Source organism: Mobula hypostoma, chromosome 1 (assembly GCF_963921235.1).
Source record: "Mobula hypostoma chromosome 1, sMobHyp1.1, whole genome shotgun sequence".
Lineage (NCBI taxonomy): Eukaryota > Metazoa > Chordata > Chondrichthyes > Myliobatiformes > Myliobatidae > Mobula > Mobula hypostoma.
In genome coordinates this window covers 222,658,923-222,673,563 of record NC_086097.1, presented here as the reverse complement: position 1 = coordinate 222,673,563, position 14,641 = coordinate 222,658,923, and the positions used below count along the sequence as shown (strand labels likewise).

Below are 14,641 nucleotides of genomic sequence, written 5' to 3'. Positions count from 1 at the left end.
TGAATCTCTCCCATGTAGTAGAAATGTACATAACATAATGCAGGTTGACCTTGTCATGAAAATGGGCCTTTGTCTCCATGGAGACTACCTGGTACTTACTTCTGTCAGTGGTTTCATGGATGAATGCATCTGCAACAGATAGATTAGTGAAATTTTGCTGTATACATTTGAGCAGATCTTTAAGGTCTGTTTTCTCCTTCGACATGCTCCACAATTGGGAGTTATGCCAGCTCAGCTGTTGCTAGGAGCTGTACAGTGGGCAATCAAGTTGCTGGAGGCAGAGGAAGAATAGGAGGGGAGGAAACCTTAGGAGCTTGTTTTTGTTTGTAAACAGCTGATTAAACTGTGCTGTCAATGATCAACTCCATTTCAACATGGTTTTCATCTTACCACTTCTTTGCAGCTGACGTTGCAGCGTCAACTTGGCCAGAATGAGAGAATAAAAACCAACATCCACTATCATTCTAATTTATACTTATGCCTGTTTAAGATGAAAGAAATTCATAAAAATGCCCATCAACTTGGAGTGCCATCCGTGTGCATTTCCTTATCTCCAGACTTCTACTCGAGTGTTATCCCAGCAACTACAGCATGGCTGGTGGTAGGTGCAATGTGGGAGGCTTCAGCTAGCCTGGAGGACAAATGCAAGCAGCTGTGGGCCTTGGTGGCATGGCTGTAGACTGCAGTATGGTGATAAATGGCATTCTGGGCTTGTTGGCTAATGTGAACCTTATAATTTTGAGAGGCAATGGCTGATTTGTCCCTCCAAAAGATAGTTATTTTTATTTCCTCAGATATTGCATCAACTATCATTTTTTTGAATGATAGTTGAAGGTCCTTGAAATCTCCCAAATCACTTTGGTACCTGAAGTCAGTGGTGGTCTGAGCCTGCATGAGAGAAAACGCAGATTTCACTGAGCATCCTGATAATGATGAGCTTTAGTGGCAATAGAAACTTTAATATGATTGTGTTGAAACAGAGCTGGCCACCAGTTCCAAGGATCCAAGTTCTCTGAAAAGACTTGTGTCATGTTCCTTGACACTGATGCAAACTTCCCTGGAGGCCCGTCAATACATTAAGTAATGCACTGCACTCACCAATCATCATTCTTGTACTGGTTGCTATGGAAGTCTTAAACCGAGTTGCCTGGAGTGGATCTCAGGTGTAATCTTGGTCTCTGGGGAACTGGCACCTGAATTACACTTTCACCATTCCCATCTGTGGATGGCTCGTGCTTGGTCACATAACATTCTATCTCTCGGATATCCTATAGGTTGAGCGAGCTAGGGCATTTCCCTCTGGAACGAAGGAGGATGAGAGGTGACTTGAGAGAGGAAAACAAGATGATAAGAGCAGTAGATAGACAGAGACTTTTCCCCAGGGTAAGAATGGCAAATATGAGAGGGTTATTAATTTTAAATCATAAGTTGAAATCATGAATGTCAGAGGAAATATGATATGGATGGATAGGTGACACAGATTGCTCAGATAGCCAAGACTGTTATTCAGGGCAGAAATGACTAATCCAAGGAGCATACTTTTAAGGTGATTGGAGGAATAGGGTAGGATGTCAGAGGTAAGTTTTTTTTTTATACAGAAAGTGGCATGTGCATGGAACAACCTGCCAGGGCTGGTGTTAGAGGCAGATTCATTAGGACTATTTAAGAAACTCTTAAATAGGCACATAGATGAAAGAAGAATGGAAGGCTATGTAAGGGAAGAGTTAGATTGATGCTAGAGAAGGTAAAAGGTTCTCACAACATTGTGGGCTGAAGGGCTTGTAATGTTCAATGTCCAATGTTCTTTATTGATGCAAAATGCCAGTATCTGAGCTGGTGGCTATGAGAGTCGGATTGGTGACCTGCTTCTTTTTCATCACTCTCTTGTTACTGAACCACTTCTCTACAATAGGCATTCCAGTGCTATCACTACCTTCTTCTCCAGGGTAGAGGTGTGACATGTTCATGTCTGTCCCAGATGCTGATTGGGTGCTAATTTCTCCTGCAAGGGATAGTTTTGTTAATGAGTGCTGCACAACCAGTTTAATAAGATATATGAGCAAATTTTGTCCCATCGAGTCTGCTCTGCCGTTTCATCATGGTTGATCCAATTTTCCTCTCAGTCCCAATCTCTCGCCTTCTTCCCGTATCCCTTTCCTGACCAATCAAGAATTTGGTTGGTGATTTGCTTTTCATGGTAGAATAACTAGCAGTGTGCAAGTTGTGATTTGTGGCTGTGAGTGTGAATCATAGAGCAACGTTACTGTGTAAGTGTGTGGAAGTTAAAGAGGGGAATTCAGTTCACTGAGAGGTAATGATGTAGTTGATGAGAGATTGGATCTGAAGATGTAGTCACTGACCTTAGTCTTTAAACATTCTAACCTTAGATGTGGGCCTGTGTGGATGCTCATGGATTTTCTTATGCACCTTAGCTTGTCATACCCCCAACCCCCCCCACCCACATATTGACCTCATTCAAGGTCTCTTCACACTGCACCTTTTACGAGGGGAATTTAACTGGAGTTTTACCTTGTCTGTCATGGCATCCAGAGCCTGCCTTTTCCTCTGTTGAGCTGTGGATTCCATCTAACTGCTAAGGCCTCAGGAACGACTTCCATGAACAGTTCCAGCCATTCTAGTGGTACAAGCAGCACTGTCTAACTTGAACTCATGTGAGTTACTATTGATCCTTCGACCTCTGGTGCTTTTGTTAAGGCAATAATTGACACAGTTAAAACTGGTTGCATCTGGGTGAGCAGGCAGTATGAATTTCTTCTGACATCTGCACTGGATCAAAATGGCTTGTGTCAATCACGTATCATAGGGCATAACACTTTGTTTCATCCTGTTCTTGACTGAAAGGCTATTTAATTATTTTGTTTTTCTCTGCTTCACCCAACACAAAGTTACCGCTTGGAAGAGGGAGAGGGCAGGGAGCTTTGCAGATTGCAGTTGGTGGAGGTGGTAGTCAAGGATTGGGAATCCTAGGGAAAATGGGAAGAGATGGTTTTGAGTGGCTAAGTAGAAATGATTGGAGGTACTGATGGTTAAAGACAAAGGAAGTGATGGTGCAGGGTAGTGGTGGAGGTTTACTTGTTGGTTTATTGGTTTGAGGAAAACTCCTGCTTCTCTTGAGCTACAACAATGTTGTCCATTTATTTATATAAGTCAGGATTCAGCCCTTGAGACTACATTGCTCTGGAAGTTATTACCTCTAAGTCTGATTTGCATGACCCACAAATGATTCAGTAATATCTCCCAAGGGATTTATTGTTAAGGAATGGACTGTTTGCAGACTGCCATGACGTGCTTTTGAAGAATTCCCCAGCAGGAAACAAAATCAGGGTTTATCTTTCACAATATGTGGGTTATTTTGCTTTATCTTGAAGCAAGTCCTTACTTAGTATGTTACACATGTATGATGGATCTGATAATATTGCTTCATATACAGAGAAATAATTGTAGAAAATGACAGCATGATTTTCTCCTAGATTAAAGGAATTATTTGCTAAAGGTTACACATGGGATTTTAGTGTTTGAAAGTGCATTTTCATTTTTATTTACTGATCTGCCTTTTTCCTGATTGTACTATAAGTTTTCCTTTTTAACATTTTCCATTGCTGTCATTAATTTTTGATTAACAACATGTGGTCCTTCTGAAATAGAGGCTAACATTTACCTGCCTTCAGGATAACTTGGGCAGACAAAAAGAGGTTTGTATAAAATCTCAACCATTTCATTCAAAATCTTTCTTCTCTGGGGGAGTCATATGTGAGTCATTAACTTCCCTCTCAGTCACTTTTCCTTTCCTTACCTGTCCTCTGGAACCATTTGTATTTGGAGTACGAAGCTATTTCCATTTAATATTAAGCTATTTTGTCATTAAATTGCATAAAATCCCCTCATTTTCAAGATGTGCATTTGATTTTCACATATCGCTCACTCCTTTGCAGCAATCTGTTCAGCTCAGCCATTATTAAAATGCTATCAAATGTAAAGATTTATTTTCATTACTTTAAAAATATCCTACTGTGTAACTTAATAATAATGAAGCAAAATAATATAATTTACTTGGTGAAGAAACATATTACCTTCATAATTAAGCTATCAAACTACAGATCAAAATCCAGGTTAAAGGCATTCCATTATGGTCCCAATACATACTGATATGTACAGAAAACAATTTATGTGTACAATGCCTGACAGGGATTAGTTTAGTTAACCAGAAAATTGTCTATCTTATCAATGCTATAAATAAAACTGACCAATTAAAACTTACTGAAAGGTTTACTTTCAATAGTTACTTATTAATGAATTAGTAGTACAGGAATTATTCACAGTACACCACTGAAACAATGACATTAACTAAAGTGCAAATGAAACAGGTGAAATTTTACATATTAGCAGTTAAAGTATGTGTACACCAACAAGTAAACAATCTGTGGGGAAGTTTACTGTGCACATTATGTGTAAAAACAAATAGTAAACCTGTGTATTATGAACAGCTTTACAGCTTTATTACACAAATTGCAGAGAGGAAATGTCTCCCTATAATGAGAATTAATGATCATACACCAGGAATCTCTAGAATAAATTTTCAGATGGCTCCTTTGGAAAATTTCCTAATGTACAGGAGATTGTTTCAATTCTAATCAGTCATCAATTTTCGTGGAAGTGAGAAATATGGATTATGTTTCTAGTATTGGACAAGATTCACACAAACAGACATAACACTAACCTGGGAGTCATTAAAATGTTTAGAAGGGCAACTGAGCATGATTATTGCCCTCAAACCCTTAAAGCCTTTGTTGTAGTCTAGGGCTTTCCAAAATACACAAATATATTATTCAAATAACCCATAAAAATAGAATTCTGACAAGAAAAATACAGTTTATCCATTTGTAATGACTATTTGGCAAGTACCAATATAAGATAAATCAGTGAGAGTTCAATGCTGCACATTTTGATTCCTGGTCATTAAATCCTCCCCATTCTTTCAAAAACAAGGTTTAACAAAAATATAATAAATAACAGATTTGTGCAAATCTTAACTTAATATTTTTATTACAAATAAATATAGCCTAAGGAAAATAGTTTCTGTCCCATTTTTAATGAACATTTACACAATCAGAATAGAATGAAATGGATGTCCTGGAATTTCCTCCAATAAGCACAAAAGGATATCTGTGTCCAAAATGCTCCCAGAGCTCCAACTATCAGGCACCAGGTGAAAATGACCTCAAATTTTGACTGAAACTAAGCTAAAATGCAAATTTCCAAGAGATTCAGCATAGTCAACTGGTCTAATTGATTCATGATTCCATTTGAATCAATGTGGCCTTGTGACAAAAAAAAGAGGAAAAGATATTCCCCTCAAAGTGAGGTTTGAGACTATGTAGTAAGCAGCAGTGATCTTTCTGTCACAGTAATTAAATTGTATTGCAAAAAGTATGGAGTATTTTAACATTTCCTTCCTTGCAGAGGAATAGCCAGAAAATGAGTCACTCTTCAAATTTTTATAAAGGTGAATTAAACCTGGAGCAGTTGGGCATGTCCAGGAATTTAATTCACCACAGATCGCAGTTAATCAGCAAGTTTTTGAAAGATTCATGAAGTGATTGATGTGTGCATGTTTTCAAGTCTGGCCATTATGTCACGAATCACCACACCTCTGAACAAACGCAATGGACTGAAACTTGCTTGTTTGGTGAAGGATGAATGAATGAGCAGATTTATAGAGCAGAAAAAAAAATCTGCTTAAAGAACTCAGCGGGTCAAGTGGCAACTGTGGTTGGAAAGGAATTATTGATGACTTAGGTCATTTTGGATCCAGATTCCCACATCTACAGTTTCCTATGCCTTTATAGAGCAGAACTTGTTCAGGGATACCCAAGGATCAATGTATTCTTTAAGGATTACAGTATTTTTGATGTATTGCATTTACAAGCATAAGCCATTTGTTAAAAAATGGGACCTTTTATGCATTTCCATTTACTTGTACCCAGATTGTATATATATCTGGTGACAAATCAGGAGGAAACTCCAGGCTGATGTAATTGTTGCAACTTTGCAACAAGACTTTATAAACCTCCTCCAGGCAGTGCACTGTGAAGGGAATAAGTGTGCATCAGAATAATTGTTTTCTGCAATTGCTTGATTTCTTGAGTTCTTGGCATATTCCCGACTATTTACAAATAATTATATTTTACAGGCTCTAAGCACCTCTGTTTCACATCAGTTCCTAATGCATGCATGTACATCCTGCCCTTCCTTTGTGCAAATCCTAACATATTCTAGTGTAATGAATCTGTGGTAGCATAAAATGATTCTAGTCTTACTAGAGAAAAGTTGAAAACATCTCCAAACTTTACAATACATGGGCTCCACTTGGAAGCCTTATTTTTTAATGCTATTCTCCAATTCCTTATCTGCAGAGATGCAGTCTCTCACAGTTTGAGTCAAACAGCAGCTGGATTAAAAGATTCACCATGCCATGCAAAAATACTGTAGGCATAAATTATGCCATTTCATTTTCTTATTAGAATTCTAAAGAATCAGAAAAAATTATTATTACTTTTTCCTTAGTCACATGCTGGTTTCACAAGAGGGTGAATAACCTCCTTCCCCAGGTTTAACATGAATTTCTGGTGTAAACATATGATTTTCCATCTTGTACCCAGCTTCAAAACTGTCCATTTTGCTATCTCCTGCTGCACTAGATGTGCAGTTTTTACCAGAGTGTTTTGGAGAAACAGCACCCATTACAGACACATCTTCAATGTGGTTTCCATTGTGGCTATGCTTATCATGACTTTCAGAACAGCAGTTCTGCCTGGATTCCTGCTGGCTATTGAGCTGTGTCTTTACTTCCACCAGCAACTCTTCATCCTCACCACTGTCCATGTCAATGCAACTCCTTCTCCCTCTCGTTTGGAAAGCAAATAGTTTTTGTTTAGCCAATAGTTGTGGTGATCCTTTACTGGAAATCTGGTGGAAAGCTGGTACATCAGTAATCACAGTGGGACTCTCACTCTGAATTGAGCTTTCCTCCAGCAGGACGCCGCTGGTATGTTTAGGTGTAGATAATGATACATCTGTCACTATCACAGGCAGTGGTCTGCTAGTACTTGGTGGTGTTTGAGGAGTACCACTTTTATTTTCCATAAAATTTACCTTAAGTGATCTAGATTTCAAAGGGTTCTTACCCTTTATTGAGCTCTTTGGACTTTCCACTGTGCTGTTTAAATTGGAGGACACTGGCTGCCCAAAGTAGAAACCTTTATTGACTTCACCAGAACCATCTTTGAACATAATGTTATCTCCAGTCTGATACTCATTGAGAGGACCAGTGCCAGCGATCCATCTCCGATGAGCTTGATCAGCCATTTTTGAAGGGTGTGGAAACCTATCAGATTCAGTAAAATCAGCGGTACAACTAGCAAAGCTGTCAATACTAGATATGCTCCTCATGTCCAGTATTGGTTCTATGGGAGCAGACAGCAATGGGTCAGTTGAGCGAGGAATCACATCCATTTCAAGTTCTTCTTCATGAACAGGAGATTTAATAGATACTTCTGGCTTGTCACTATTAAGATTTGGCTGAGATTGTGCCTTTGTCATTTGATTGTACATTTCTTCCAGCTTCTGAGCATTTAGATGCTGTGGGCTGGGGGAGGGGTTATTTAACTGCTTGCTTGAGTAATGCTGGCCTAGTTCCTGATACTTAGACTCCAAAGACTTATTGAAGTTTGTTTCAGAAATCGCCCATTTCCAGTTACTTGGTGAAAGATGATTGTCTGTGTGTTTTTCATGTTTAATCATATTATCAGCCCCTTTGTCAACAACAACATCCATTAGTTCCATACTGCGAGCAAATGCATCTTTCAAGTTCATGGAAACAATACTCCCATTTCTTTTGGCTCTTTCGAGGGCTTCTCTTCTCTTAATTGCTTTCTCTTGTCTTTTTTGCTCTTTGTAAAACTCGGAGAAGTTGTTTACAATGATTGGTATAGGCAGAGCTATCACCAAGACTCCCGCAATGCAGCAAAGTCCTCCAACTATTTTGCCTAATAGTGTTTTGGGATAGATGTCTCCATATCCCACTGTTGTCATAGTGATAGTTGCCCACCAGAAAGATGCAGGAATACTTGTAAATTTGGTTGCATCTTCATCCTTTTCAGCAAAAAATACCAAGCTTGAAAATATCATAATGCCCATAGCCAAAAACAATATCAGCAAACCTAATTCATTATAGCTTCGCCTGAGAGTAAAGCCGAGTGACTGGAGTCCCGTTGAATGTCGGGCTAGTTTAAGAATTCTCAATATCCTCATGATACGGAATATTTGAACAACTCGCCTAACATTTTGGAATTGGAGCACGCTCTTGTTTGACTCTGTGAGAAAAATTGTAATATAATATGGCAGGACGGCCAGAAGATCAATTACATTCAATGGGCCTTTAAAAAATTTCCACTTATTTGGCGAGGATAAGAAACGTAAAAGGTACTCCATTGTGAACCATGCGATGCATACTGCTTCAACGTGGGCAAGTTGTGGGTTGTCGTTGGCTTGTCCAAACTCATCCATGTCCTGAAGTTCAGGAAGTGTGTTGAGAGACAAGGCAATTGTTGACAACACAATGAACAAGATGGAAACGATGGCCAAAATCTGCAAGATACAACAGAACATAAAGAATTATTCAGAAAATTTCACATCATTTATTTTAAAGCTAGATTGGCTTTAAGTGACCTCATGGGTTTCCTCCAGGTGCTCTGGTTTCCTCCCACATTCCAAAAATGTACGGGTTAGTCGATAAATTGGTCATATGCATGTAATTGGGTGGCATGTGCTCGCTGGGCCAGAAGGACCTGTTACCGAGCTGTACCTAAAATAAAATAAAATTACCATCAGGATGCGCTGCTGGTTTTGCAGCATTATGCATGGAAGCTTCTAATAGCTGGAGAGTTGGAGAGAGAGAGAACTTGGTTTTCCAACAACCGAAAAACATTAGTTTTAACATTTTGGCTTTAAATTTTGACATTGACAAGAGTGACAGTGTGTATTTATTAATATGTAACAGCGTGAACTTAGAAATTAAATGTCTCAGCTTCACAGCGCATATTGTGAATGCACGATTCAAAATTTAAGATTGTTTAATGTCATTTCCAGTACACAAGTGTAAAGGAGAATGAAATAGTGGTTACTTTGGATCCAATACAGCACAAAACCACAATAAGATAAAGAACACAACAATAAAAAAAACAGAATAAACATAAATAGATAAGATTGCTTACATAATATTATACGTCCATAAAGCGATGCTAGGCACAGGAGTGTCTGCACACAAGATGACCAACAGGAGATGATGAAGTAGTGGTAGTTGGGGGTGCGATGGGGTGGGTTAGTGGGTGGAGGTGTTGATCAGCCTGAGCACTTGGGGAAAGTAACTGTTTTTGAGTCTGGTGGTCCCGCGGTGGATGCTACGTAGCTTCCCCCGTGATGGGAATGGGACAAACAGTTCATGAGCAAGTTGGGTGGGATCCTTTATGATGCTACTGGTTCTTTATCAGCATATTTCTGTATATATGTCCTTGATGGGAGACAGGGTGGTGCTGGTGAGGCATTGGGCAGTTTTGACGACCCATTGTAGAGCCTTCCCTGCACCGTGGTGTTTCTGTACCATGCAGAGATGCAGCTTGTAAGGATGCTCTCTACTCTGCATCTGTAGAGTGACCTGAGCATTCTCCAGCTCTCTTTGGCCTCCTCAGAAAGCAGAGGAGTCGTTGAGTTTTCCTTGTTGTGTTCTAGTAGCAGGAGAGGTTGCGTAAGTTTCCACTGCTGTGTCTCTGATGTAAAGAGGATTGTGAGTGGTATGGGATCTCCTGAAGTTGATAACCATCTCCTTTGTCTTATTGATATTGGAATAGGTTGATTGCCTGGCACCAGGACTTGAGCTCTTCCATCTCTTTTCTATAGCCCATCTCATCATTGTGCCCAACACTGTCATGTCATCAGCAAACTTGACAATATCATTACTTGAGTGTTTGGCCATGCAGTCATGTGTGAACAATGTACACAGCACACAGCCCTGGGGGTCACCCCTGCTGATGTTGATGGGAAAGGAGGAGTTGTGCATTCCGACTATCTGAGGTTTGTTGGTTAGGAAGTCCAACACCCAGTTGCGCAGTGGTGCATTCAGACAAAGGGGAAGGAGTTTGTTCACCAAGGTCTGTGAGACAATAGTGTTGAATGCCAAAATGAAATCCAGAAACAACATTCTGACATTCTTATCCTTGTTTGCTAGGTGTGTCAGGGCCAGGTGCAAGACAAATGATATAGCATTTGTCGTAGAGCGGCTCTGTCGGTAAGCATATTGGTGATTGTCCAAAGTGACAAGAGTAGAAGTTTGATATGTCCCATTACCAGCCATTCAAAGTACTTCATGATGCTTGGCATCATGCTACTGGGTGGTAGTTGTTTAGTTCTGAAGGTATAGAGTTCTTTGGTACAGGAATAATGGTGACTGATTTGAAGCATGAGGGGACAGCAGCATGGAAGAGTGAAGATGGCTGTGAAGATGTCAGTAAGCTGGTGTGCACACTCCCTGAGTACTCAGCCTGGAATGTTGTCTGACCTGACTGCCTTACATGGGTTGACTCTGTACAGAGAGTCAAAAAATTAATGAATAAGGCTGCATTACTGAATAGGCTCTACTAGTGAATGGAATACCCAAAGGGACACCCCTGAAAGGAATGATGAGAAGTGCCTACAATAATATCTCACAGTATTTTTCAGCACTGCTACATTCGATACTTCAACTGCACTACACTGGAAAAAATAATAATCAAAAGAATACAATTGCCTTATTTTGATTCTTATGAAAATAAAATCATGCATCTTAAGTGACATTAGTTAATAGAGAACATGATGATGGATGACAGCTGCAGTGAAGCAAATAGGGTGCGGGTTTCATTTGCATACTGCATAAGTAAAAGTTGAAGTGTCATGTACAATGCATAAACACATTTATATTGTGTACATTGATATTAAGGCTTCCATTGTTTTCAAAATTTAAAAAATGACTTCAATTTTCACACTGTACTCCATGTAATGGCTAGACACTAATGAGATACATCAATACCAACAATGTCATTAAATAAAATTTCACTGGGATTATTCAAATAATTATTCTGTGATTAACAATAAAAATATCAATGCCATTATGAAAAATGAGAGAATACATTCAATTTTGTGACAAATTTCCCACAAAATAAACTGTTTAATGAAGTTCAGTGCGAAATGGACCCCAGTTATGCCTGTTGTATTGAGCATTACCTGTGCTTTTACTGCTCCAAATGGTGTCCACAAAGCATGCTCATATTTGTAGCGCACCTACTAAACCTCTGCTGGAAGAACATAGGACAAGGCAGATTGCCACGTCCATCAGGTGCAACACTGACTTGTCACCAGGCCTGGTATAAAAATTTCAGACCACAAGCTCTTCAAATCTCATATGTTTAGCAACGGAGCTTTCTAGAGATGTTTCAAGCAACAGATATTTACAAATATGGGTTCTATACGTAGAAGGAACTTTTTAAATGAGTTCCTACTTCAGCTGTCCATGAATGCTGCATCTAACTTGTTGCCAGTAACCACAGCCCCAATTCCCCATATACTCCAGTCCTATACCTGAGCATCTCAGAGTCCACTTGGTCACACAATGTAAAGCTAAAATGCATATTACTCTAATACAATGACTATTCATGTAGATATAGTGTGGGTTGTGGAAAGCGACTGATTTTTACAGAAGGAGAATTATAGAGCCTCTACTTTCTTAGAAGGTTGCGCAATTTGGCGTGTCATCTAAAACCCTGACAAACATCCATAGATGCAGAGTGGTGAGTATCCTGACTGGTTGCATCATGGCCTGGTATGGAAACACCGATGTCCAGAAATGGAAAAGCCAACATACAGTGGTGGATACAGCCCAGTCCATCACAGGAAATTCCCTCCCCATCATTTGAGCACATCTACAAGGAAAGAAAGCAGCATCCATCATCAAGGACCTCCACCATCCAGGACATTCTCTATTCTTGCTGCTGCCATTGGGAAGGAGGTACTGGAGCTTTAGGTCCCACATCACATATCTTTATTTTGTATGCCATAGTCCCATGGAGACATTAGTTTGTGTAGAGGGAGACAGAGTTTTGAAAAAGCGATCGGGGCAGTCAGCACATTTTGCGTTACAGTTTCTGAGGAAACATTTGATTGTGCATAATTAGGCACTTGGCAAGGATAAACACAAAGAAGTTAGGGTGAAGTGTTGCGGCCTTTGTGGGAGTGGCCATTATGTGAGCGGGCCAGTACTGGAGTGTGGAGTTTAGGCTTTGGCTCATCAAGGCTTCAGCAATAAGAGGCATAGACCATGGTTAAAGTTTTTTTTTCAGTATTTATTCTTTCATTTTATTACACATTTATAGCAGAGGGGAAGCCAGATGAAATAATCTTCTTGCGGGATGTCGGAAGACAAGGAGACCTCCAGTGTCCCTGATGACTACACCTGCAAAAAGGTGCATCCAGCTGGAGCTCCTAACAAACCACGTTAAGGAGTTGGAGCTGGAACTAGATGAACTCTGGATCACTTGGGAGGCTGAGGGATGACAGGCAGAATATACAGGGAGGTAGTTATGCCCAAGATGTAGACATGGGTAACTGGGTGACCATCAGCAGGGGGAAATGGTGTAGGCAGCCAGTGCAGAGTACCCCTGTGGCCATTCCCCCAATAACAGGTACTCTGCTTTGGATACTGTTTGGGGGGGTGGACCTAGCATAGGAAAGCCACAGTGGTCAGGTCCCTGGCAGGCTCAGGCTCAGGCTCATAAGGGAAGGTGGGAGGGGGTTGCAAGAGCTGGACTGGTAAGAATTGGTTAGGGTAACAGAAAGGAGCTTCTGTGGAGGAGAACGAGATTTCCAGATGGTATGTTGCCTCCTGGGTATCAGGGTCAGGGACATCTTGGATAAGTCCCCAGCATTCTTAAGTGGGAGGGTGAGCAGCCAGAGGTTGTGGTCCACATCAGTAACAATGACATGGGTAGGATGGGTGACGAGGTCCTGTAAAGTGAGTTCAGGAAGTTAGGTGCTAAATTAAAGGACAGGACTTCCAGAATTGTGATCTCAGGATTGCTATGCGTGCCACGTGCTAATAAGGCCAGAAATTGGAAGATCATACACTTTAACATGTGGCCAAGGAGTTGGTGCAGGATTTTTTGAATTATTGGGTTTCTTCCAGGGAAGGTGGGACCTGTACAGAAGGGACAGTTTGCACCTGAACTGGAGAGGGCTAATATCCCAGCAGGAAGGTTTGTCAATGCTGCCCTGGGGGGTGTTCGGTGGCTTAAATTAAGAGTTGCAGGGGGATTGGAACCAGAGTGTCAGAACAGAAAATTGAGTAGTTATGGAGAAAGATGTTGTTAAGCCTACATACAAAGTTAGGAGTCAAAAAGTTGAGCATGGTGGGACTAATGTTCTGAGATGTGTTTATTTCAATGCAAGGAGTATTGTAGGAAAGGTGGATAGATCAGCACATGGAATTATGACATTATAGCCATTAGTGAGAGTTGGTTGCAGGAAGAGCAGGACTGGAGCTCAATGTTCCATCGCCAGAGGCTCAGCAATCTCCTCCCTCACCTCCCGCTGTAGCCTGAGGTACATCTCATCGAGTCCTGGAGACTTATGATGCTTTTCAATATATGACCTTTGACATATATTGAATAGATTAAAATTCATGCAAAAACAGAAATAATATGTATTAAAAAAGTGAGGTAGTGTTCACGGGTTCAATGTCCATTTAGGAATTGGTGGCAAAGGGGAAGAAGCTGTTCCTGAATCGCTGAGTGTGTGTCTTCAGGTTTCTGCACCTCCTACCTGATGGTATCAGTGAGAAAAGGGCATGCCCTGTGTGCTGGAGGTCCTTAATAATGGACACTGCCTTTCTGAGACACTGCTCCTTGAAGGTGTCCTGGCTACTTTGTAGGCTAGGACCCAAAATGGAGCTGACTAAATTTACAACCTTCTGCAGCTTCTTTCGATCCTGTACAGTAGCCCCTCCATACCAGACAGTGATGCTGCCGGTCAGAAGGCTCTCCACGGTACATCTATAGAAGTTTTTGAGTGTTTTTGTTGACATACCAAATCTCTTCAAACTTCTATAGTCGCTGTCTTGCCTTCTTTATAGCTGCCTCGATATGTTGGGACCAGGTTAGGTCCTCAGATATCTTGACACCCAGGAACTTGAAACTGTTCACTCTCTCCACTTCTGATCCCTCTATGAGAATCGGTATGTGTTCCTTCGTCTTACCCTTCCTGAAGTCTACAATCAGCTCTTTCATCTTATTGATGTTGAGTTCAAGATTGTTGCTGTGACACTACTCCACTAGTTGGCATATCTCACTCCTGTACACCCTCTCATCTCCATCTGAGATTCTACCAACAATGGTTGTATCATCCACAAATTTACAGATGGTATTTGAGCTATGCCCAGCCACACAGTCATGGGTATAGAGAGAGTAGAGCAGTGGGCTAAGCACACACCCCTAAGTTGCATCAGTGTTGATCGTCAGGAAGGAGGAGATATTATCACCAA

The 14,641-nt window shown here is 40.6% G+C and overlaps 1 protein-coding gene across 1 annotated transcript in view; it reads right to left on the bottom strand.

Annotated features, from left to right (window-relative positions):
• Window positions 1-4,409: 4,409 nt before the first annotated feature.
• Window positions 4,410-14,641, bottom strand: part of LOC134355239 (potassium voltage-gated channel subfamily B member 2-like) — a 349,009-nt gene continuing 338,777 nt past the window's right edge. The window contains exon 3 of the mRNA XM_063065032.1: window positions 4,410-8,667. Coding sequence (XP_062921102.1) covers window positions 6,586-8,667 — 2,082 coding nt within the window. The 3' untranslated portion in view covers window positions 4,410-6,585. The remainder of the gene's footprint in view (window positions 8,668-14,641) is intronic.